Raw genomic sequence first — 24099 nt, 5'->3', positions numbered from 1 at the left:
GGAGGGACAGGTTCTTTTCTTCAATCCTAACCCTAACCCTAACCCTACCCTAACCCCTAACCCTAACCCTAACCCTAACCCTAACCCTAACCCTAACCCTAACCCTAACCCTAACCCCCTAACCCTAACCCCTAACCCTAACCCCTAACCCTAACCCCCTAACCCTAACCCTAACCCTAACCCTAACCCTAACCCTAACCCTAACCCTAACCCCTAACCCTAACCCTAACCCTAACCCTAACCCTAACCCTAACCCTAACCCTAACCCTAACCCTAACCCCTAACCCTAACCCTAACCCTAACCCTAACCCTAACCCCTAACCCTAACCCTAACCCTAACCCTAACCCTAACCCTAACCCCTAACCCTAACCCTAACCCTAACCCTAACCCTAACCCTAACCCCTAACCCTAACCCTAACCCTAACCCTAACCCTAACCCTAACCCTAACCCTAACCCTAACCCTAACCCTAACCCTAACCCCTAACCCTAACCCTAACCCCCTAACCCTAACCCCCTAACCCTAACCCTAACCCTAACCCTAACCCTAACCCCTAACCCCCTAACCCTAACCCCCTAACCCTAACCCTACCCCTAACCCTAACCCTAACCCCTAACCCTAACCCTAACCCTAACCCTAACCCAATATCCACTGGACTGATAAGACAGCGATGTGTATGTTGGAGCATTGGAGCAACTATGTAAATGTTGTATCCCCGTGAACCCAGCTAACAGGGAGGGGGTAAGTGATGTCAATTGCAACAGTGTCATCAATTTATCTAAACACTTTCAGCCTTCCACTGCTCAGCGGACCCTTTTAAGTAGGGGCCTTAATTTTATTCCCACAAAGGGCCACAATAAAAATTTCCTATTACAATGTAGATACGACATTCAACAATATCACAGAAGGGTCAAATTGGCTATACATTATGGAGATAAATCTGACACAGAAATCCAACCCTTCACTCCCAAATCTAATTGGTCTCCTCCCTTGGGTCAGCTTCCACATGAGGTGTCCACCTTGGTGAAAGCTGATTATGAATATTTTGATAATCATTTCCACATTGACCGCATCAAACCTAACTTAAAGGGAGAAGAAACCAAAGCTCTAAAAGAACTAAGAGAAAATAAACAAATAATTATAAAACCGGCAGACAAAGGAAGTGCTGTGGTCATCCTGGACAGAGATCAATATTTACAGGAGGGCTACAGACAACTAAATGATACAACATACTACTCAAAATTGAAGAAACCCATCTATTTGGACACACTGCCTATTGTGGAGAAAATAATTAATAATCTTTATCAAAAGAAATTCATTAATATGAAACAGAAAAACTATTTATTGGGCTCCTCTGAGCCAAGAGGAAGGCTGTTTTATTTGCTTCCCAAAATCCACAAAGACCCGGCAAAGTGGTCTGTACCATTCCAGGTGCCTCCCGGGCGTCCCATTGTATCTGATTGTGAAAGTGAAACATACCACACAGCGGAATATCTGGACTTTTTCCTGAACCCCTTGTCCACAAAGCATGACAGTTATATTAAAGACACATATGACTTTGTGGAGAAGGTGAAACAGGCAGAGGTACCCCCAAACTCATTTCTTTTCTCGATTGACATTGACAGCCTTTATACCAATATTGATATTAAGGAGGGAATGAACTCCATTAGGAATATTTTCCACAAATATCCAGAAAAGAAAAGGCCAGAAAAAGAATTATTGCAATTATTGGAAATCAATCTGACAAGAAATGACTTTGAGTTCAACGGGGACTACTTCTTACAAATAAAAGGGACAGCCATGGGTAAGAAATTTGCCCCAGCATACGCCAACATATTCATGGCTGAATGGGAAACTGCAGCCCTGGCAAAATGTAATAAAAAACCGCTGTATTATTACAGGTTTCTTGATGACATCTGGGGAGTATGGCCTCATTCTGAACAAGATTTTGAAACGTTTCTAACCACTCTGAATGATCACAATGACTCAATTAAACTTAAATCCACAATTAGCGACTCTACAATTGACTTCTTGGACACAACCACCTTTAAAGGCCCAAATTTTTCACAGACCCACAAATTGGACATTAAAGTGTTTTTCAAACCCACGGACACGCATGCATTGTTATATAAAACAAGCTTCCACCCGAAACATACCTTTGCTGGTCTAATTAAGTCCCAATTATTGCGATTCCACAGAATCTGCACCCAGCGGAGTGATTTCAGAGCAGCGACCAAAATTCTATTTGCAGCTCTCGCCACTAGGGGGTACTGTCGTTCTTTCCTTAGGAAATGTTTTAAATCATTCCTACAGACCAAACCTATTGATCTGACCCCTATCCTACCAGTGATTGTGACATATGCCCCATCAACATGTAAACTGATCAGAGTGATTAAAAACAACTTTCAAGATCTTGTCCAGAAAACCCAATTACTGGGTGATCATAAGGTGATAGCGGCCTTTAAGAGGAATAAAAACCTGAGGGATTTCCTCATTAAGGCAAAACTTTCACCTCTCTCTGAGCCCAAACTCAGAGACCAGGGGCAATTTTTTAAGCACCAAACATGGCTGCGCAGCTTCTCAAATGGAAATGTATTCCACTCACAATGTAACGGTACTCCACGCTCCAGGAACTGTATTTATGTGATTACTTGCAGCCAATGTGGCATCCAATATGTTGGTGAGACAGGCAACACACTTCTGACCAGATTCACCCAGCACAGGTACAATGTGTTAAGGAAAAGGAACACACACACACATTTGGTGAAACACTTCCTGTCACACGGCTGGAAATCGGTCAAAGCAACAGTGATACAGGCAAACCCCAGATGGACAGCTCAGCAGAGGAGGAAGGCTGAAAGAGGCTGGATTGCCAAATTAGACACTGTACACCCTAAGGGGTTAAATGAAAAAAGTTTTTAAAGGGACATAAAATCCACACAGTGTACATAATTGTTGTTTATTAGTGTCTTGTTGTTGCTATGCTTGTTGCCATGCTTGTTATACTCATCATCATTATTGCTGTTATCATCATCCCACCGGTCTCTGTATATATTTGCTGAAGCACCCTGACCATGAGGTTTTATCCTAACCTTAACCGGCTCGAAACCTGCGCTGGATTTAACCTCATCTTTGATGCCCAGCCCTGAATTCAATCCTGACCCTAACCACCTTGAACCCCATATTGGTTTGACCCTTGACCCCAAAAACCCTCCTCTCCTTCCCCCCCCCCCTCCCTCCCCGTTCTCCCTCTCCCTCACCCTTTTCTCTCGCTCTCCCTCCCTCCCTCCTCCCCTCCCTCCCCATCTGGAGGCCTCATGCTCAGGATGCTAAAACAATCCCTTTTCAGGGCACCAAATCGGGGACATGGTTCCTTGAGCCGGGAGCAAGGATGGCCTGTGCATTGGGACCCAATCGGGCCCCCACCTTACCCTCTCCTAACCCTAACCCTAACCCTAACCCCTAACCCTAACCCCTAACCCTAACCCCTAACCCTAACCCCAACCCAAGCCCCATCCCTAAACCTAACCTCACTGTAAGCCCTATGTCAGTCTAACCCCAGTCCTTTGTCTTATCCTAACCCTAACCCCAGCCCTGTATGTTAGCCCTAACCCTAACCACTTTATCCCCACCTCCTGACCCTCGGTATATATTATTTAATAACGGGGGAATTAAATTAGTGAGAAATTGGAAAATTGGCTTAAAAATTCTAAAAACCAGGGTTCATAAATTTATTAGCACAATTCATAGGGTTTGCAAGACTATTTACAGTTAAAAATGGATTAAAAAACAAATTGGGAATAAAAACAGTGATTAAATTAATTTGGCTTTAAAATTCATTAACAGCAATTTCATGGAGTGCGAATATGTTATTTTTGGCTAAAAAACAGTTAAAATGTAATGTAGATTAAAAAATAAAGACCAAATTCATTTTTACCGAACCAAAGTTAAAAAAGACGAATGGGATTTTACACAGCCGAGGGGAGAATATAAAAGGCGGAGCTCACACAGGAGCTCATTTTCCACTCGGCACTCGATGAGAGCACATCTCTGCCAGTCCAACTGTTGCCAGCTAACCTAGCTTACAGTTTTCTGTGTGCCACACCTGAAGAAGACCGTGTACGGTCGAAACGTTGTGTTTTTTGTGTTTATTTTTGAATAAACAGTTTTTTTTGGCACACCTTCTTTTGTTGTTTACTGTTTTACGTGACTTTTTCCTTTCCACATTTTGGAAAGTGTTTTTTGTTCACATTAAAATTAAATAAATATTTTTTGAAGCATATTTAATTTTTTTTGAAAAAGAAAAAAAGACAAAAAAATTCTGGACGCCATGGATGATGGCTGGACGGTGGTACGCTATGGCCGTCGCCGCCAACGTGACCGCCAAGTCTTCTGGGACGGGTACGGAGGGCCGCAGGGAGGGATGGACCGTGCACGCTCCTTTTCCTTTCGGAGAAGGGATTATTTTCCTCATCCTAACCCTCCCAACTTTGATTTCCCCTAACCCCCTAACCCTAACCTTTTCCTAACCCTAACCCCTTTGCCCCCCTCCCCTTCCCCTTCTAGCCCTAACCTTAAGGGAGCCCTAAGAACCTAAATTAAGAGAAAAAAGACAAGAAAGGTCAGAAAAAAGACAGAGTACAAAAGGAAAGGATTTACAGGAAGGGGGTGCCATAAAAGAAAAATACAGTACAAAGGACGGGATGTCTAATGAGAAGGGGGTGCCATTTAAAGAAATATAAGAAAGAATAAAGAAAAGAACACAAGAGGAATAAAGAGAAATAATAAAGAACAACAGAAAGGAAAAAAGAACAACAGAGATAAAAAGAGAAAGACAAAGAGAAATACAAAGAGAAAGGTAAAGAAAAACAAAGAATAAAGAACAAGTATAAAGAAAAACAGAAATACAAAGAGAAAGGTAAAGAAAAACAAAGAATAAAGAACAAGTATAAAGAAAAACAGAAATACAAGGAGAAAGGTAAAGAAAAACAGAAAGAACAAAGAACAACAGAAAAAGGGAGAGCTAAAGCAGAAAAAACTGAGAACAAGTAAAAACTAAGAAACAGAAAAAGTTAAGAAAAACAGAAATGAAAAACAGGAGTATAAAAGGCCCAGAGTGGCGAAATTGAACACAAGAGCGGGTGGGCCAGCCTGAAGAAGGCTAAATTAAGCCGAAACGTCGCGAATGGCCCAACCCCAGTGCACTACACCCGCTTAAGGGTAATTTTTTGAACAGGGGGCACCAACACCAGTCCCAATGATGGCCCGTGCACTCAGGTTCCGGCATAGCCGGGCCTGCTCATTTCCTAACACCTAACCCTACCCTAACCCTAACCCTAACTTATTTCTCCCCTAACCCTAACCCCTAACCCTAACCTTACAGTATTGCACTTTTAAATATAAATATCAATGACAATAAAGTGGAGTGACCAGTGCAGATTAAACATTACATGTATTATGAAACAGATGGTTTGGCGACAGTGGTCCAGGTAAATGCTACATGGACACCTGATCAGAGGACAAGGGCTTAAAAGGTGTCTGTGTGTCTGTATGTTTATATAATTGTACATAGGACAGATGGCTGCATCGATATGTTGCTCATCAATGACCAGCAATTAAGGGAGAGATACCAAATGACAGTTTGCACAAAGATGGCATTACATCCCAAGCCTCCACCGTCCCAGTAACAACAGATTACCATGGAGAATATGGTTTTCAGCTGAGATTTCAGAAGGGTGGTAAAGCAAAGATAAATACATAAATAAATAAATAAAAAATAAAAACAATAATGAAAATGTCATTCTGCCTAATTCAAAATTTCCTAAAACCATACTGGCTGATCAGTTACTGTACAGTGAGATACCGTTTTCTTACTCAAGCACATAAAGGTTGGCTAGATTATAAGAGCAAAAGGTGAGCAGTGAAGCTGTTAGCGTGTTACTTGAAATCATAGCAAATGCACTTTATAAAATAAATAACTAAAGGTTTTTCAGAAATTATTACATAGAATAACAAAGCCATACTTTTACATATACTGAAAACAAAAAACGCTTTATCTTAAATGTACATAGTATCAGGGTAGGGGAGCTTGAAAGGAGCATGAAGGGTTTATATTCTCTATTTATTGGTCCTTTCCCAGCGGAAGCAAAGTTAAATCCTGTTACCGTTCAGCTGGTTCTGCCTATTAAGGTGAAGATGCATAATATTTTTCATGTCTCCCAGGTGAGGTGAGTTTGTGCAGAAATAAGTTGACAACCGCTGTAGTGTGTGACAGAATTATTATATCTTTCAATTATTGTTTATTCTGTTCATTATATCAGCTACTGTTCTACCAGATCTGAGAAACATGTTTTGTCGTGTGTGACAGAGAGAGAGAGAGAGTGACACTTGCTGTGTATTTAAAAAACAAACGCTCAAACAAACGAAAGAGAATGACAGAGGCAGAAGGCGATTGTACTGTTTGTGGCAACAGACGACTCGTTACTCTCCCCTTGTACAGTGCCTCCTGAAGGCATGTGTGGACCAGGAGATGACGCAGTGCTCCAAAGGCCTGGTTCTGCTGTCCCTCTACACCTCTTACTTTTTCAGTTAATCCACTTTTGTCCCATCCTCTCCTGGCTTTTTAACCCCTAACCCTGACCTTCGGGGTCCATGCTCCCAAATTTGATTTCCCCTAACACCTTGTTTTCCCTAACCCTTTTGGACTCTTTGGTTGTGTTCCCTAGGAACACATAAGCCCTCACGCCACGTCAAGGCAGAGTCCATGTGAGGGTAGTTTTTTTTTTTTTTTTTTTTGGGGGGGGGGGGGGGGGAGGGATTTTGGAACATTTAACTTTTTTTTTCGTTTTAACTCACAAATGTTTACAAAAATAACATATTATTTTCATCTCAACAATGATTTTTTTAACAGAACATGATGTCAAAAACAGAATTATCAGATGTTTACAAAGCTAACATTTATTGTTTGATTACAAGAATTAAGTTTTCAAAGCAAACAAGGTAAAATGAACAATTTTGGAAACATGTTTACAACCGTAACATGGTATCACACTCGTGTAACATGGAAAAAATCAAAACTTAGTTAAAAAAAAAAAAAAAGACAATAAGTTTTTCATCACATCATAACTTGAAAAAGCACTGGATTGGTGAATTCTGTAACACCGATTCTTTATTTGTCCAACTTTGACACCAAGTGCAGTCTTTTCTTGACAAATGCCTGGTAAGACCGGGCTGACAAGCCTGCAGCCTTGCAATCCCGCACATACTGTGCATATGCATTCTTTACCCTGACTGAAGGGTCCGTGTTCACAAAGCTTATCTCTATTTCTGACCAACGCCTGCTGACATTGGCAGGGATGAACACTGCGCTTGTGCTCACAACCTGAGGCTCTTCATCCTCCAGCAGGACGGGAAGTTCCACGTGATCAAGCTCCAGTTGCAGTGTTGGAGGCTTCTTCTTTGGATGCACTGGATGGATCACCATACGATATGGGATGTCGTAGTACAGTTTGTACAGGGTGAATCCAAACGTATGCTGACATGGAGATGTAGACAGAATCTTACATTTCTGAAGGTCCGCTTGACTGACCTTTAGCTCGAGTAGCAGATCCTTGAATTTCTCAAAAGATATGAAATCCCGGTTCATCAGGAGGCCAACTGAACTCACCAGAATGAGAATTTTCTTCTGAGTTTCAGGATCGGTCTGTTTTGGAAGCCTTTTCAGTACATTGACCAACCATGGCATGCCATGTTCCTTGTATCTGTCAAGATTCCGGGCATAGCAAAGCGAACGTCGCTCCATCTCCATTGAAATATCTCCAACCATGGCTGATGACCGTGCCTCCACCGAAGGCTGTTGGTCATCGTTGTGGACTTCAACAAAGTCAACGAAGTTCCAAGTTGCCTTACGGGTTCCCCGGAGATCACGAAATTTCAAGTCGGGGAACCACCTGATCTTCATTTCAACGAAGCCAGCCTTCAGGCATTCTTGAACATCTTTGCCACAATCTTCAATGAGCACCCTGGCCCTGGAGAAGGTGAAAGGTGTTGGAAAAGAGTCCCTTATGGCGAGGTTCTCAACCAATGCGGAGAGGTTGACGTGTCCCTTCAAATTCTCAGGGCACTTGGCTCCCTGGAGCGCAGCGACGGGGATCTCTTCATTTCGCCGAAAAACGTCTTGCAGCAGAAGGAGGAGAAGTGAGGGACCAATTACGGCAGGCTCACACCCCATGTTACATGTGAGGGAAAACACCCTGTGAACTCGAAGAACCTGTAGGGGATCCTTGGTCCAGTGTAACAAAGGGGGAGGTGTGTCCTCAATTGCTGGCCCAGTTGCAGGACCAAGCGCCATGAAGCCCCGGACATGTGTGGCACTGAATTCATGCCGAGAACTTGTGCCCAGAGCAGAGGAATACACAATGTCAACGTTAGACAAGGGGTGTCCATGGAATGCCTCTTCTAGTGCTATTTCTAGCTGAAAGGCTCTCCACGTGGGCAGGAACCCACCTTTGCCCTCGTGCTGTTGGCCCAGCTGCCAGAGCTCCTCAACCATGTGGGTTAGACACTGCGAAAGGACAGACTGGAGGCTTAACTCTTCCTCCTTCCATTGGAAAGGTACGAGCATTGGGACGTTCTCCAATAACCTTTGGATGTTAGGAATCCGGAAGAGTGAGCAGGAATGGGTTCCTTCAGTACTCCTAAATCCTCTTCATCCAGCCCCTGGACCATCTCAATGCGCAAGGGGTAGTTGCATTTGGACTTGATGGCAAGGTCCCGCATGTGGATTAGATTAGATTAGATTAGATAGAACTTTATTAATCCCTCGGGTGGGTTCCTCTGGGAAATTCGATTTCCAAAAAAGCACAGCATCGACAGAAGTTACAGAATATTTTTTTTATTTATATATATATATATATATATATATATATATATATATATATATATATATATATATATATATATATACACACACACACACACACACACACACACACATATACAGAGACAATATAAATAAAATATACCAAGGGGATAAATAGAATAAATAGGAATAAAAAATAAAAATACAAGTGAATTGCACATTTCAAGTATTGAGGTCTATTGCACTGTTGACTATTTACAAAAGTATTGCACAAAAGGTATTGCACAGTGAGGTGAAGAGGCACTACAGCTTAGTTGTTCCCCCCTCCTTTGTCCTCCTGTTTCCCCTCCCTCTCCCCTCCAGAGAGGAGTTAAACAGTCTGATGGCGTGTGGGACAAAGGAGTTTTTAAGTCTGTTAGTTCTTGTCTTGGGGAGAAGCAACCTGTCACTGAACAGACTCTTCTGGTTGTTAATGGCCGTGTGCAGAGGATGCCTGGCATTGTCCATAATGTCCATCAGTTTCTTTAATGTTCTTTTCTCTGCCACTGTCACCAGAGTGTCCAGCTTCATGCCGACCACAGAGCTAGCCCTCCTGATTAGTTTCTCCAGCCTGGATGAGTCCTTCTTTGCTGTGCTGCTCCCCCAGCACACCACAGCATAGAAAAGTACTCCAGCAACCACCGACTGGTAAAACATCCTCAGGAGCTTCCTGCAGATGTTAAAAGACCTCAGCCTCCTGAGGAAGTACAGTCGGCTTTGGGCTTTTTTATACAGGTGCTCTGTGTTGCATGACCAGTCCAGTTTATTGTCCACCCACAGCCCGAGGTACTTGTACTTGTTGACCACCTCCACCCCCTCTATCTGAACCGGTAGTGGACCTGCTCTAGACCTCCCGAAGTCCACAACCAGTTCCTTAGTCTTTGAGGTTTGAGTTGCAGGTGGTTTGTGCGACTCCATGCGACAAAGTTCCTCACCAGACTTCTGTACTCCTCTTCCTGATCATTCCAGATACACCCCATGATGGCTGTGTCGTCTGCAAACTTCTGAATGTGGCATAATTCAGAGTTGTAGCAGAAGTCAGAGGTGTACAGGGTGAAGAGAAGAGGGGACAGCACAGTTCCCTGTGGTGCTCCTGTGCTGCTGACCACAGTGTCAGACGTGATGTCCTTCAGCCTGACGTACTGTGGTCTGTTGGTGAGGTAGTCGGAGATCCAAGCCACCAGGCAGGGGTCCACCTCCATCCTGTTCAGTTTTTCCTGAAGCATACAGGGCCGGATGGTATTAAAGGCACTGGAAAAGTCAAGAAACAGGATCCTGACCGTGCCTTTTCCCCCATCCAGGTGTGAGTGGGCTCTGTGTAGGAGGTACAGGATGGCATCCTCCACTCCGACACCCGCCTTGTATGCAAACTGTAGTGGGTCCTGGGCATGTTGTACCTGTGGTCGGAGGAGGTTGAGGAAGAGCCGCTCTAGGGTCTTCATAAGATGTGACGTAGTAATCCTCCGCACGCGTGTGAATAGCTTTCTGGTAGTTGGGGTGGCTCAGCCCACAATTCACTATCAACCCACTTACTGGGTGTCGGAAAGTTGATTGATAGTGGGTGTGTGGACTGGCCACGTAAAACTGCCAAAAGGTGACAAACGGCAGTCTGGCAATTTTAGCCAAAGCTGGAGCAACATCCAGCCCATGTTGATCCAGCACTGTCTGAAAGTTTGCACACTCGTGCATGGACATGGCGGTGAAAAGTTTTGCTCTTGGCCCAACCAACAACTGTAAACCAGCTCTAGACCAAAAAAATTGGGTGTTGGTGTCATCTGGAATCAAATTGCACGCCACATGCAGAGAACACCGAACGATGTTCTGGAAATCCGTGATTTTGGATAAAATGAGTGGTTCACGTGACTTTTGGCCAAACTTGTAAACAAAAAAATGGAGATCCAATGTCGGATGTTCATGCAACAAATCCTTGGACTGGTCAATAGTGCAAAGCACGAACTCTTGATCCTGAGGTAGGACATTCATGTACCCTTTGTTCTGCAGGACTGTCTTCTGTACAGAGGGTCGATCAAGATCTCCCACTGGGAGGGTTCTAAGACTCTCCACAAAGTTGACCATCATACCATTGATGAGTTCAATGGTTTCTGTGAGAAAATATCCCGGGGACTGAAAGGCTTTGTCCACCCTAACAAGGGATCTGGGAATTGCAACAACATGCAATTTAAATCCTTCGTCCAGCTCAATAAGGTCGATGCCTCGAACCTTGTGTAGCACTTCCAGGCCTTGCATGGAAAACTTGGTTAGATCAAAATGTTTCTTGATTAAATGCTAAGAATTGCGCAGTTGTTGGATTCGGTAGAGAGAAAGGTTGAACTTTGAAAACAACAGCTTCAACCTTTCCAGCCATTTCAGTTCGATTACGATGCCATCAAAATCGAACTCAGCATCTAGTTGCTCATCAGCATTGTCAACAGTACTAGCCTGCAGAGGAATGAGGATCTCTGGGTCAGTAAGGAAATCTGAAACACTGGAGGAACTCAAAAATGCTGTGGCCAAATCATCCATGTTCTCCCTAGCAACATCCTCCATGGCTGGTGGAATCTGGTAAGTAAAAAGAAAAAAATTGGGTAAGTACACACAATAAAATCAGGTAACACACACACAGCAGGTAAGTGTACACACACACACACAGCAGGTAAGTGCACTGTGTTGTGGTTTGCAGTGTTTTGTGTTTTCACTTTAAATTTGTAAAAGGAAAAAGCTGAAAATTTAAATAGTTGAAAGTTTAAATGTGAATAGTTGATTTTTTTTTTATATGATTTATTTATTACATTTTATGTAGAGTGAATGAATAAAAGTATATTTACGGTGGCCCCTAGAGACAAAGCACATACAAACTTCAAATCACGTACGAACTCTGAAGCATGTACAAAGTCCAAAATACGTAAAAACACGTAAAAACTCCAAAACACATGAAAACACATAAAAATTCAGAAGCACGTAAAAACTCAAAACACGTACAAAAGACAACAGAAGTTGAATAAATAAAAGTATATTTACGGTGGCCCCTAGAGACAAAGCACATACAAACTTCAAATCACGTACGAACTCTGAAGCATGTACAAAGTCCAAAACACGTACAAACTCAAAAACACGTAAAAACTCCAAAACACATGTAAACACGTAAAAACTCAGAAGCACGTAACAACTCAGAAGCACATAAAAACTCAAAACACGTACAAAAGACAACAGAAGTGCTCCAGGATAGCCGGAAATCCCATCACTAACACACACACACACACCCGTTTTTACTACCTGGTGGGACCACCTGATTGAGAGGGTGCTGGTGGGATCCACCTTTTCTACGTGGTTTAGAAAATTAATTTTAATTGCTAAATTCATGTAAATTTTTTGTAAAGAGAACAATCACTTAAAATATTAAAAACACTCACATGGAGAAAAACCCCCTGAATTTTGCTATTCCCGTGGGGACCCTCCTGTATTTTAAATGAGAAACTTTGTTTTTCACCAGAAATAATTAACATTTCCTACCATGTACAGCAGCTGTGCTGAAACTGTTAACTCAACCGCACTTAAACTTCTCAAACCAAACAATTGTCGTGTTTAAACTCTTTATTTATACACATGGCACCTCAATATTAGCAAATGGCAGAGTTTAATTTCAAAATAAAAGGCCAAGTGTTGAATTTATTCAAAATTTAAACAATGTAAAAACAGCCATGAACATTTTTTTAACTGACCTTCAATGCAAAATGAAATGAAAAAGTTCTGCTGTACACAAATGCAAAGAAAACAATCAATTTTGTTTACACCAGGCCAGCTGTGTGTAAACTAAACAAGCTTTAACATGAAAAAAGGAACAAACAAAACAAACAGCCCACGAAATGTGCAGGTATGCATTTGACCCCAAAACTTATAGTCTTTTAGCACTGTTGCGCTTCAGTGCTGTTATTTTGTTTTTAACATAATACTTCACCGCTTTCCATGTCCTATTTTCCAGTTCTTTTGGTGAAGCTTCAATGCATGAAACACAATCCGCCTTTCCAGGGACTTTCCCACTCTCTATGAAGCTTTTTAATGTTTTTTCTACGGCACGGGTCTCCACAGCTGACCAGCTTCTCTTCTGTGAAGCTCCTGAGAACACACAAAGGTATTAATAGGTCTGTAATCATTTTAATTGAAGGGGCACTCAAGTACACTGCACAACATTACAAGCAGTAAAATACAGAAAAACAGTGACACTGCTGTTATGTTTGTAGATTGAAAGCAAATATAAACCAATGAGTCTCAAGTGAGGATTTGAAAAGAGAATGTGAAGTGATATTTCTGATGTTAGTGATTTCCAGAGCACAGTGGTTAGACGGGTGTGAGGGACAGACAAGCAAATAGGAAACTCAACAAGTGAAAATACAACATGCCAGCAAGTGAAATAAAAAGTAACCCCCATTTATTTTTGCCACTTCAGAGGAGGTATCGTACTGCATGTAAATATCTCAAAAGTGACAAACGTCCCCATATGGCAGGGGTGTCAAACTCCAGTCCTCGAGGGCCAGTATCCTGTTTGTTTTCCAACGAGCCTGCCCTTGTAGCTTCTTATTGGCAAAGCACACCTGATCCAGGTAATCAGCAGCAGGTAGGGCAAGAATATCTCAAAAACAAGCAGGATACTGGGCCCTCGAGGACTGGAGTTTGACACCTGTGCTGTATGGTGTTATACAAATGCTGGAGGAACAATGAAATCATTAAACAGAATAACAGTCCCCTGCAAAAAATTTGGACAGTTAGGCCTAGTTCTTCTTTTTGAGTCACCTAAAGAGGTTTGATTTCCTTTGGGTTTGACTTCAAAGATAAATATCAGACCGCAGATTTTCCTATCAGGATTTCAGGTTTTTACATCTATACCTGATGAACAATTTAAAAGATCAAAGTTTGTTTAAACCCACCCATTTTTCATGCAAGCAAACATATTGAACAGAAAGAATTAACATTGAATAAAGTAAATAACACGTAATAGTTCACTGCATAATAATTGATGTCGGCCCTGAGAAAAAACAACAACAAAAAAACATATTGGTGGATCTTTAGTTTAAACAAACAATATCATCTAAGTTGATTGTCTGAGCCAGATGTAAATAACTGGAAATAAAAGCTGGTAAATCTCTTGTCTGATTCTCATTTTTAAAGTTGAACCTACACTAAATATTTTTGTCCACCTAAAAACCAAAACCCCCCCCCCCAAAAAAAAAAAAAAAAAAAACCAATATCGCCATAACTCTTGAGGTGCACATGTGTTGTAAAAATACCTTTCACAGGAGTATCATTGTCTGACTCCATCATCCATGGTGTGACCAAAGAGCCTGTTTTTAAAAATAAATAAATGAATGAATAAGAAACTTCTCTCCAGACAGCTTAGACATTGACTATGTCTGCACTACTAATATCTCAAGTTACATAAAGGTAAACAAAATGAAACCGAAATCTATAAAGTTAATTTTACAAAGAAATCTTTACATGTTAACACCGACTGCTAGACTGATCTAGCACAGTTGATAACTTTTTTCGTTTTTTTTTTTTTGTTTGTTTTTTTTTTTAATACTGGCGATGACTTTCCCACTGTAGTCATCAAATATGGCTGTCCAAGAACTTCTAATGCAGGGGTGTCAAACTCAAATACACAGTAGGCCAAAATTCAAAACTGGAACAAAGTTGCGGGCTAACATTAATATTTATTGAAATATATTTATTCCTCCAGATATAAGAATGAATCTTTTCTTATGGACTCAAACACGTTTTGCTGAAAAACTGAATATGGAACAAGCAAAGCTTAATACTAAACAATATATATATTAGCTGTATAATACCAGTAGGCCAGCTCTAATAGTAATTTGGTATGGCTTTGCGGGCCAAATGTAATTAGGTTGCGGGCCAAATTTCGCCCGCGGGCCAGAGTTTGACACCTATGTTCTAATGAGTCAAGTGGGAGCAATCTCAGTAAATGGATGAAAGAGCAAACAATTCAAATGTTAATTAGGTTTTGCAGAATGTGTGTGAGCCTCTAAATGCTGGATTTTGCTTGAAGATGCAGGTATTCTTAGACATCTAAAGATTCTGTGAGCTGAAAGGCTGTCACATATTTCTGGACGATATTGTTTACATTTTTCACTTACAAAATAAAAAAAACAAAAACAAACAAGAAACAAACTATATTATTAGCACAAAATAGCAGGCATTTTTGAGAAGCACTTAAAGTGTAGTATAAAGTTTGTGAAATACCAGTTTTGGAGGGACACTTTTCAGGCTCCACTGTATGCTCTTTTTCATTCGAATTGGTGGTTCCTGGTAATAAAATAAAGAGTATTTTACAAGACATGAGAGAGAAAGAGAAAAGTACTTCTTTTCTTTTGGCTACTCTCTTCAGGGGTCTCCGCAGCAAATCATCTGCCTCCATCTAACCCTTCCTCTGTATCAGTCTCACTCACACCAAGCACCCAAATTTATTTGCAGGGGGAGCAGCAGAAATGAGGGTGGACTCTAAACATTTTCTAAATCTCTGCGCCCCCCCACACCCCGAGCTAGCTGCTGCGAGGTATGCGATGCATTCTGGACAGTCTGCAATCTAAGGAGAAGGGAGGAGGAAAGGCCAATTTAAAGAGAATTGCAGTAGTCCAACCTGGAAGTCACGAATTAATAAGTTTTTCCAGGTCATTATAAGGAATATAGTGCTTAGCCTTAGAAATGAGGCGCCGCTGATGAAAACTAGACCTCACTACAGCAGACACTTACTTGTCAAATTGAAATGAGCTATCCAGTAATATGCCCAAATTACTGGCATACCAGGGAGGAGGGAAAAAAAGGATGGAGTGTCCAGGCTAGCATGTACATGGTCTGTAATTCTGGCCCTGAGACGGACGTGACGGACACTTCTTTCTCGCTTCAGTTTCTTGTGGAGATTAGGGAGGGGTAGGTAGGAGAAGCTGAAGGACGAATCCAGTTGTGGTAGATTAGTGCTGCCCACACTCCAGCAGTGGTCGGACCGAAACGAATGGTAAGAATGAAGATTTAAAAGTGTTTGCCTGTCATATGTAATCAGTGCACAACCACTAGATAAACAAACAACTAGAAAAGTAAAGATAAAAAAAATAAATAAATAAATAAATAAACAAAAAAAACCCAAAACAGTGCCAAGGTACGTAAGTGAAGGTAAAGGAAAAAGGGAGGGTAAAAAACAATGGCGAGACAGACACAACCGAGGATGGCAAGCCAAGCACACCGGCACCATTACCCCAGCCTATAGTGGCCTGAATTTGGAGAAAGATGAATGGTGATGATAGGCCTTCTTAATGTGATCTGTTAGCATGTGTTAGATACCTGATTCAAAGCTGCAACTGTCTGACTCCATGTTCTGCTTTTCTTGGGGTGTTGAAGATCCTGCTGGGACACACAGGGGGAAAAGTGTAAAGTATAGCCTGGATATTTAGAAACAATGGTCAGTATTTTGTCTGTAGATTCTCCAGTCAGCTGTTGGTTTCTTTTGGATGTTGATGATCCTTTGTAAATAAAAAGATGCTGCAATGAATTGCTGAATTTGGACATGGAATTAAAAATTCTTTGTTACTTGGCAAAGTTTAAAAAATTAATTAAACTTGAAACATTGATATTGAAATGATCTTTACTTAGAAAATGCAAAATTGCTTCATCAAAAGCATAAATCTAGTCATTTTAGACATTAACTCATTCACTGCCATTGACGTCTATAGACGTCAATTGAAAGCATACGTTGACTCATGGCTGGCAGTGAATGAGTTAAGTGTTTATCAAGTGTGCCATAATCAAAATTGGTTTTAAATGGAAAGTTTGAACTATAAAATTCATATATAACGGAATGACATTGAATTGTAAAATTGAATCATTAACTTGTGAATCAAATTGTTTCAGTATGTTGGCAGTGAAAAACAGCAGTGTTTGTAACCCACCTCCTGGTGAACAAAAAGATGAGTCCCCCTCTGTGTCAGAGACCTCGCTATCAGGACAATCAAGTACTTTCTCTGAAAAATAGGCATAAAAAAGCATTAAAGACAATGACTAAGAATTTACTTTGAAATAAATCACCAGTATTGCCTAATGTTTTTACCATTTGGATCTATTTGGATTTGATCCATGTTCATGCCTTTGTAGTCTGACAGACGGCCTTGTTCCATGGCAATCAGGATTTTGCTGACCTTGGCCAACTGCAGAGTCCCCTCAGGTAGCCTGTAATACTCTCTATGAACTCTTATGTCATGTCCAAGAAAATTTGCAAGTGTATCCATTTCGTTGTCCCTTAAATTTAAAACTGTGGAGAGTGTGGCAACCTGTTTTCTTAGCTTTGTGGAGGACAGAGTTTCTGGATGTTCAGCTCCACAGGCCCTTGCGATCTCTCTAATGGCATCTGATCCTCTTAGGTGAGTCTCTGCCTCAGGCCTTGAAAAGAAAAAGGGGTTCTCATCTGGCACACCACAGACCCGGCGATGAGCAACCAAGATTTCCATGGATGAAAGCATGTCTGGAGTTAGAAGGATGGGAACTTTGCGGTTTCTCTTGCCTCTAATTTCGATCCGTTGAAAGTACAGGCAGAGCTTTTGCTCGAACTCAGAAAGACCGGTCACAACATCTGACTGAACTCCTGACGTGTCTCTAAGTGTGAATGCACTTAATGGCATCCTTGAAACTTCCCCCTCTCTTCTGCGGTTAAACAGAATGAGCTCACACAGAGTTATCTTAGCTAGCTTGGACCAGTTTTTCTTGTCCGGGTTGTTTCTCACTTCGTTCTGGTATTCTTCTCTGCACTGATCCAGATACATGTGCATCTTTTTCACATCTTCTGTGAAAGGAAGAAGCTGCGGTGTGTTCCATTTATTTTCACTCAGAGTTTGCAGGGCAAGTGATGAAATGCACGCATCCCACTTCTTTTCCAGAAGACTTCTCGTCCTCTTTATGTTTTCAAGAAACTGCTCATCAACATGCTCTGACATCTGTGCCTCACACTCCAGAATATCAGCAATCTTTTTCAAGCTATGACCAAGTTTGAGAGCCAAAGACGGAGTTTTGTAAGTGTTGGTGTCATTATCAAAACCACACACATTTTTTACCATTTCCACAACCACATTGAAGTTGGAGGGTTTAAAAAAGTCCATTCTTTGAAGTTGACCCACTTTTCTTGAAAATCTAACCAGTCTTCCCATCTCTCTCATTTTCTGTCTAATGTATTCATGTTTTGACTTGTCGTGGCCATGCTTAGCGTAAAGCTGCTCTCCAAGCTTTATGATTGTTTTCTCCTCTTTTATAACTTGTGAGATCTCATCCTGATGCATCACATTTATTAGTTCCCAAATTTTATGGCTCACGCCTTCTGGTGCAGGCTGTGCGAAGGCACAGATGGACTGAATTCTACTTCTGCCTGGCTTCTGTTTACTGCACTTTTGTGAGAGTCTGCATCGTGACATGTGTCTCCATAATGCTTTCCTTTTGAGTAGTGCCTGACACTGAATACAGTGCATGTAGTCAGATGCATTCACTGGTTTGGAAGCCTGCTGACTTGGGATCAGGGTACCACTTCCTGATTTAAGGACCTCATTATTATGAGCACGATCTCCTTTATTTCTGATGAGATCGAAATGCAGTTTTCTTTCTTTTGATTTCAAAGGGTAGCTTATGGCTTTTGCAACCGCTGTTTCAGAACTGTGTTTCCGCACCAAGTGCCTTGCCATTTTATGGCAACTAATCGGACAATAACAACAATAATGCTTCTTACTGTAAATTCTTCCACCATCCTCCTTTTTCTGCAGCTTCATGACAGACACCTTACCTGTTTTAGTGTCCTTCTCATTCTCTGTGCTCCTGGAGTCTGTGTCTGAGCAAGTAATCGTCCGTTTGGCTCTTTTGGTGTCCTTCTCATTCTCTGTGCTCCTGGAATCTTTGTCTGAGCAAGTAATCGTCCGTTTGGCTCTTTTGGTGTCCTTCTCATTCTCTGTGCTCCTGGAATCTTTGTCTGAGCAAGTAATCGTCCGTTTGGCTCTTTTGGTGTCCTTCTCAGTCTCTGTGCTCCTGGAGTCTGTGTCTGAGCAAGTAATCGTCCGTTTGGCTCTTTTGGTGTCCTTCTCATTCTCTGTGCTCCTGGAATCTTTGTCTGAGCAAGTAATCGTCCGTTTGGCTCTTTTGGTGTCCTTCTCAGTCTCTGTGCTCCTGGAGTCTGTGTCTGAGCAAGTAATCGTCCGTTTGGCTCTTTTGGTGTCCTTCTCATTCTCTGTGCTCCTGGAATCTTTGTCTGAGCAAGTAATCGTCCGTTTGGCTCTTTTCGAAGTCCTGTGAGGTTTTCTTTTCTTTCTTTTCTTTTTCATTGGGCGCTGAGCAGGAACATCAACAGATCCTTCAGAACTGCTTTCCTCCATCAGCTCCTTTGGTGGGACAAATTCATCCTCAGTCCATTCGACGCAACTTGAAAGGATCTCCAATTCATCCGACACCCTGGAGAGCTGATCAAGGTAGTCTTGTGTCAGCTGGAAAATATACAATAAAAACCCCACATTGTTCAAATTTTTTGCAGTAGTTTAGGTACAAACAATTAATAGGACCAAATTTCATGTTTGTGCAGCAGTGGCAATTAAAAAAAAAAAATCTTTGAAAATCAAATTCAACATGTCTTTATTCACAATTTAAAATTAAACAATGGCATTTGTAGAAGTCCACAGAAATGACTAAAATGTAAGTTACTTTTCAACTCAAACCCAGGCCAACAATTATTTGACCTTGTATTCTAAGTGTTAAACTTTAAAGCACAACAAAAACAAGGATGTTCAAGTATCAATATAGCATTAACACTCCTGAGTATTTCATGCACTAAGCATTATATCTAAGAAAAGTAAAGCTAATCCTGGTGGTGTATAGATGATATCATGAAGCAAACTTACAAAGATGCTGTCTGTTCTCTCCAGGGGGGGAACCTCAGGATCTTCTAGCACAGGAGGTGGTTCACCAGTAACTGTCATTACATTGCTGTCAGAATCTGAGCTGTTTTCCTGCAGTGAGACAAACAAAACAGGTTACTTTGAGCTCAGAAAAAAAAAAGCCTTTAATAACTTCACATTAGTTTAAAAATGTACTTTCTACTTAAAGTCTGCTACAGTCTTACTGTTTGATTTGCAATATTAAGGCTCTGTAACAGTTTTGATTAGATCCAGTGTTTGATTCTTTCGTTATCTTCTCATTTAGAGACAGCAAAAACCAAAGACCAATTCTTTTTTGTTAACAATTACATTTACAATCAAAACCTTACTTCATTTATCTGCCATACAAATTAAGTTTTTGAATCAAATGTGTTTAAAAATGACTCAAGTAAAAAAAAATTTTTATTTCTAAGACATTTACTTTACACAGTGTTGTCCAACCCTTGTTCTTGAAAGCTACTGCATTGTTATTTTCCAGCTAACCATTAGTTAAAAACAGTGATGGTAAATGGCACTAAAGGTGGACCCATGTCAAATATCTTGAAGTCTGTGATCACAAAACTAATATGCAGTGTGTCTTGTTTGAAACTCAAACTGTGGCAAACGGTTCCTTATAATCTATCAAGGGCTTCCTCTCTGGAGTTAAGTTTCAAGAAAGCTGAAGAAGAAAAGCTTTTCTTCTTCTAAAAATGAATGAAACCCCATGCCACTTAATGCCTTCTTTTGAAATGTGAAAAACTGCTTAAAAAAAAAAAAGGTACAGCAGCATGAAGGCAAGGAGGCATAAATTACAACCATCCAAGTGGGGAGTAGACCCTAATCTAGCATTACTTAACAAGTTGAGTTTAAGTGCAACATCATATTTGTTGCTTCTACCATTTCTAGACTCAAGTTTGACATCTACAGTCAAACACAGCTTACAGACTATCAGATGTGAATTACTGTAATGGTTCTCCCATGGATAATTGTGAACATGACCCCTGATCTCCACATTTGCGGAGGATTTAACTCTTTAACTTTGCAATCCCATAACCAAGCATAATTTGGAAATGCATACCATTTTAAATTAAAACATTCACAGAAATGGATGCTTGTGAGCTTTAATAATAATAATAATAATAATAAAAAAGAAAGACCAGAAGGAGACCAACACTTTGTTAAAAACCCACACTTTGACTCACAACCTACATGTCCTTCTACCGGAGCAAAAACATGCTACTGCTCTGATGACCTGCACTGGGCAGCAAATTAGCAGTTGTGTATGGAAATATGGGAAAGAGGCGAGGGCCATGCAAAACTGTACGCAGCTTTAAATAAAAATTATAAAAAAAAATTAAAATATTTTTTAAAAAAAAGCATTTTCTTCACACATGAACACATGTTAAAGCCTCACTAAACAGAATGCAGGCCTCTGGATTGAGATCAGCTTTAAATCAAGCAAGCACCGCTCCAAACAGAACAAATGATAAAATAATGTAAACTGCAGCTACACTTACACTAGACTAGTGCAAAATAAGCTTGTATCACTTTCTCAACATGAAGCTAAACCTACAACTGATCTATGGCGTTATTTTTGTGCCACCAATTTGAGCGCACGAAATTAAAAAAAAAAAAAAAAAAAAAAAAAGCCTTGCAAGTCCAAGTGTTGCATTTTGAGGAGAAATTTATTTTGAGTGAAGAAAAGCTAAATTCGAGCAAACAAAACCCAAATGAGGCAGTGGCGGAGGAACGCAAAGTGGCAGAGTTTGAAATATTACTCTCTCTGGTTTAGCTTTTCTTTGCTCACAATAAATTTCTCCTCAAAATGCAACACTTGTACTTGCAAAAAATGTTTACGTGCACTCAAATTGTTTTTACATGCGATCAGAATAGTAGCACAAAAATAACGACATACTGATCAAGCGAATTTTCTGTTGATTCAGAACACTAACCGGTCATGTGGTCTTTGGCTCACAATATAATGCATCCAAAAAAAACAGTTGCATGAGCAGATTTACATTACCTGTTGGGCATTGATGTACTTAGTGTACTTCTCTGAGCACTTTTCATGATGATCCCTCAGGTGATCCAAACGTTTTTTGAATCTGGATAGTGTACCAGTTAGACATGAGAAAATTACATTAAATATACATGCATGCAGAGGTATCACTGTAAAAGCCATACATACTGTATTTCTGAAAAAGCACAAGTTCTCAGCAATAATAAACTTTACTGAGATGATTAAACTGGTTTTTTTTTAACAGTTTCTATTTACATGTATGTTCTCTCCCTAAATCCACAGCTGTGTTGTTGTAAGCAGTTATCCTGTAGGTGCACAGTTCTATCCCCCCACAGCAAGTGACCCTCTCCTTAACTCATATTTAAATATTCATGGCAGGCTCCCCACACAGGTGCATGCACCACACAAATCGTCAAGCATGTCAGCTTAGAAGAAAAGTTTCTACAGAGCCACAGCTCTTTGCTCTGCCGACTTGCACGGATCCAAACAGGATCTGTAGCTGCGTGCACGTTCCACGCATGGAAAACCCATGGTTCTGTCCATGTTACACACCAGGCATGTGCGTTTTGTTTACCTCTCTAACTGAGCCCAGACAGATGACTTAACTAATTTTACATATGTGCATACTAATTCTGAAGACGCTGCCATTAAAGACTGCTGTGGTCCAGATCATCTAAAAAGGTCCACAGTGCCGGCCATTTACCAAACTAGAGAACAGAAGCAGCTGTTTTGTTTCAATAAAACTGCTGAGATGGCAGTGGGTTGAGCAGACTCCATGTTTCTACACAAATGTAGTTTTACTAGGCCTCATGCACCTGACCTTGGTCTCCAGGCACAGTGTGATGTTAAACAAATAGATAACTATATGGATTCAAAACAAACAGGAACTAATCAGAATTACTCAGAAGACAAGCTATACAGAATCACTGCAACTGAACGTGAATGTTAAACATGCTGACCATGTTAAAAAATAAATAAATATTTGTATTCACAGCTTCCATCCACTTTTGCTATGGCATTATTTTTGTGCCACTATTCTGAGCGCAAGTAAAAACAATTTGCAAGTACTGCATTTTGAAGAGAAAATCATTTCGAGCAAACAAAATTCGTTGCTGCGTGCAAAAAATGTATTTCAGTGTTTGCTATTATCCATATACACACACACACACAATAACAGCCCCATGAGTCTAACCCCCAGCTCATGAGTCTGCCTGTCAAGTTCAGTGTCCTGTCTGGTTCTCTGTGTCTGTTAGTTTCCTGTTTTATTCTGAAAGTTCATGTCTCATGTCAGTGTGTTCAGTTTTACCTCTCCCCTGTTTCGTTAGCCTAATTGCTCCCAGCTGTGTCTCCCCTCTGTGCTCTGTTCAGGTCCCTGCGTTTTTGTTGCAAAACAGTCTGTGTGTTTCCGGTTTTACTTTGTAGGTCTGCCTCTCATCATGTCCATTAGTAACAGCTGTGTCCACCCCTGCATGTCATCTCCTCACCTAGTGTGTAGGCTTCTGTTCATCGTCGGATCGTCTGTGTTTCTCGGTGTAACTACGGCTCGCTGCATTCTCAGCCCACGTTTCATGCTTAGGTTTGTCATTTAGTTTTTCCAGTCTAGGTTTTTTCAGTCATTTGTCTTTTCTCACTGCCTGTTCGGTCGCTCCTCTTCTGTAAATAAATCATCACTCTCATCACCAGTCCGCTGCCTGCATTTTGGGTCCTTTTTCTCCTACACCACACGGCTCACCCCGCCAGCCGTGACAATACCGTTACAAAAACAAACAAACATAAAAATGAAAAATCACTATCAGCCGATGGCCAGTTCAGCTGTGCGGTCAGCTGGTGGGTAACAGGCATGTCCGAAAACGTTAGAACACAATGCAAATATGTGGTGTCTCTCTAAATCAAGCACATATTTGAAGTTTACACAGCAACATTCTAGCCTTAAAATATCTTAAAAGTTTATTTTGTGATCGAAAGAGAGTGATATATCTAACTCTGCCACTCTGCATTCCTCTTCCACTGCCTCGTTTGAGTTTTGGACTAAACGCATTCTGTGGCACAAATATAACGCTGTACAGAAAGAGTTGAACGCACATGGGCAGATATGTTGAGAGCGCGAGCGACACACTGCGAGCGGGTCCACAGAGATCTTAGCAAGAGCAAATGCAAAAACTGAGCGAGAGGGGCTGTTATTGTGTGTGTATATGGATAATAGCAAACACTGAAATACATTTTTTGCACGCAGCAACGAA

The 24099-nt window shown here is 41.0% G+C and overlaps 1 protein-coding gene across 3 annotated transcripts; it reads right to left on the bottom strand.

Annotated features, from left to right (window-relative positions):
• Nucleotides 1–9003: 9003 nt before the first annotated feature.
• On the bottom strand, nt 9004–23849 carry LOC309692140 (uncharacterized protein). 3 transcript variants are annotated; one of them, XM_082510364.1, is made up of 9 exons: nt 21863–23849; nt 19825–19932; nt 17010–19413; nt 16852–16923; nt 16247–16309; nt 15152–15214; nt 14182–14235; nt 12855–13012; nt 9004–11458 (listed from the first exon to the last, which is right to left on the bottom strand). In XM_082510364.1, the coding sequence occupies exons 1-9, from the start codon at nt 22019–22021 to the stop codon at nt 11186–11188; spliced, it is 3354 nt and encodes a 1117-aa protein (XP_082366490.1). In that variant the 5' UTR covers nt 22022–23849; the 3' UTR covers nt 9004–11185. The 3 variants fall into 3 exon arrangements, with proteins under 3 accessions (XP_082366490.1, XP_082366491.1, XP_082366492.1); XM_082510365.1 differs by having other exon boundaries at nt 16247–16306; XM_082510366.1 differs by lacking the exons at nt 14182–14235; nt 15152–15214.
• Nucleotides 23850–24099: the final 250 nt, after the last annotated feature.

This window comes from Aulonocara stuartgranti (assembly GCF_965226115.1).
Source record: "Aulonocara stuartgranti genome assembly, chromosome: 17".
Lineage (NCBI taxonomy): Eukaryota > Metazoa > Chordata > Actinopteri > Cichliformes > Cichlidae > Aulonocara > Aulonocara stuartgranti.
This window is presented reverse-complemented; position numbering and strand designations above follow the sequence as displayed.

Coding starts and splice junctions, on each gene's coding strand:
- LOC309692140 (XM_082510364.1), bottom strand. CDS start 22,021: ATGGCTTTTACAGTGATACCTCTGCATGCATGTATATTTAATGTAATT. Junction 16,924..17,009: donor AATCCAAATAGATCCAAATG/GTAAAAACATTA, acceptor CCTATTTTTCAG/AGAAAGTACTTGATTGTCCT. Junction 14,236..15,151: donor AAAGTGTCCCTCCAAAACTG/GTATTTCACAAA, acceptor TTTTAAAAACAG/GCTCTTTGGTCACACCATGG.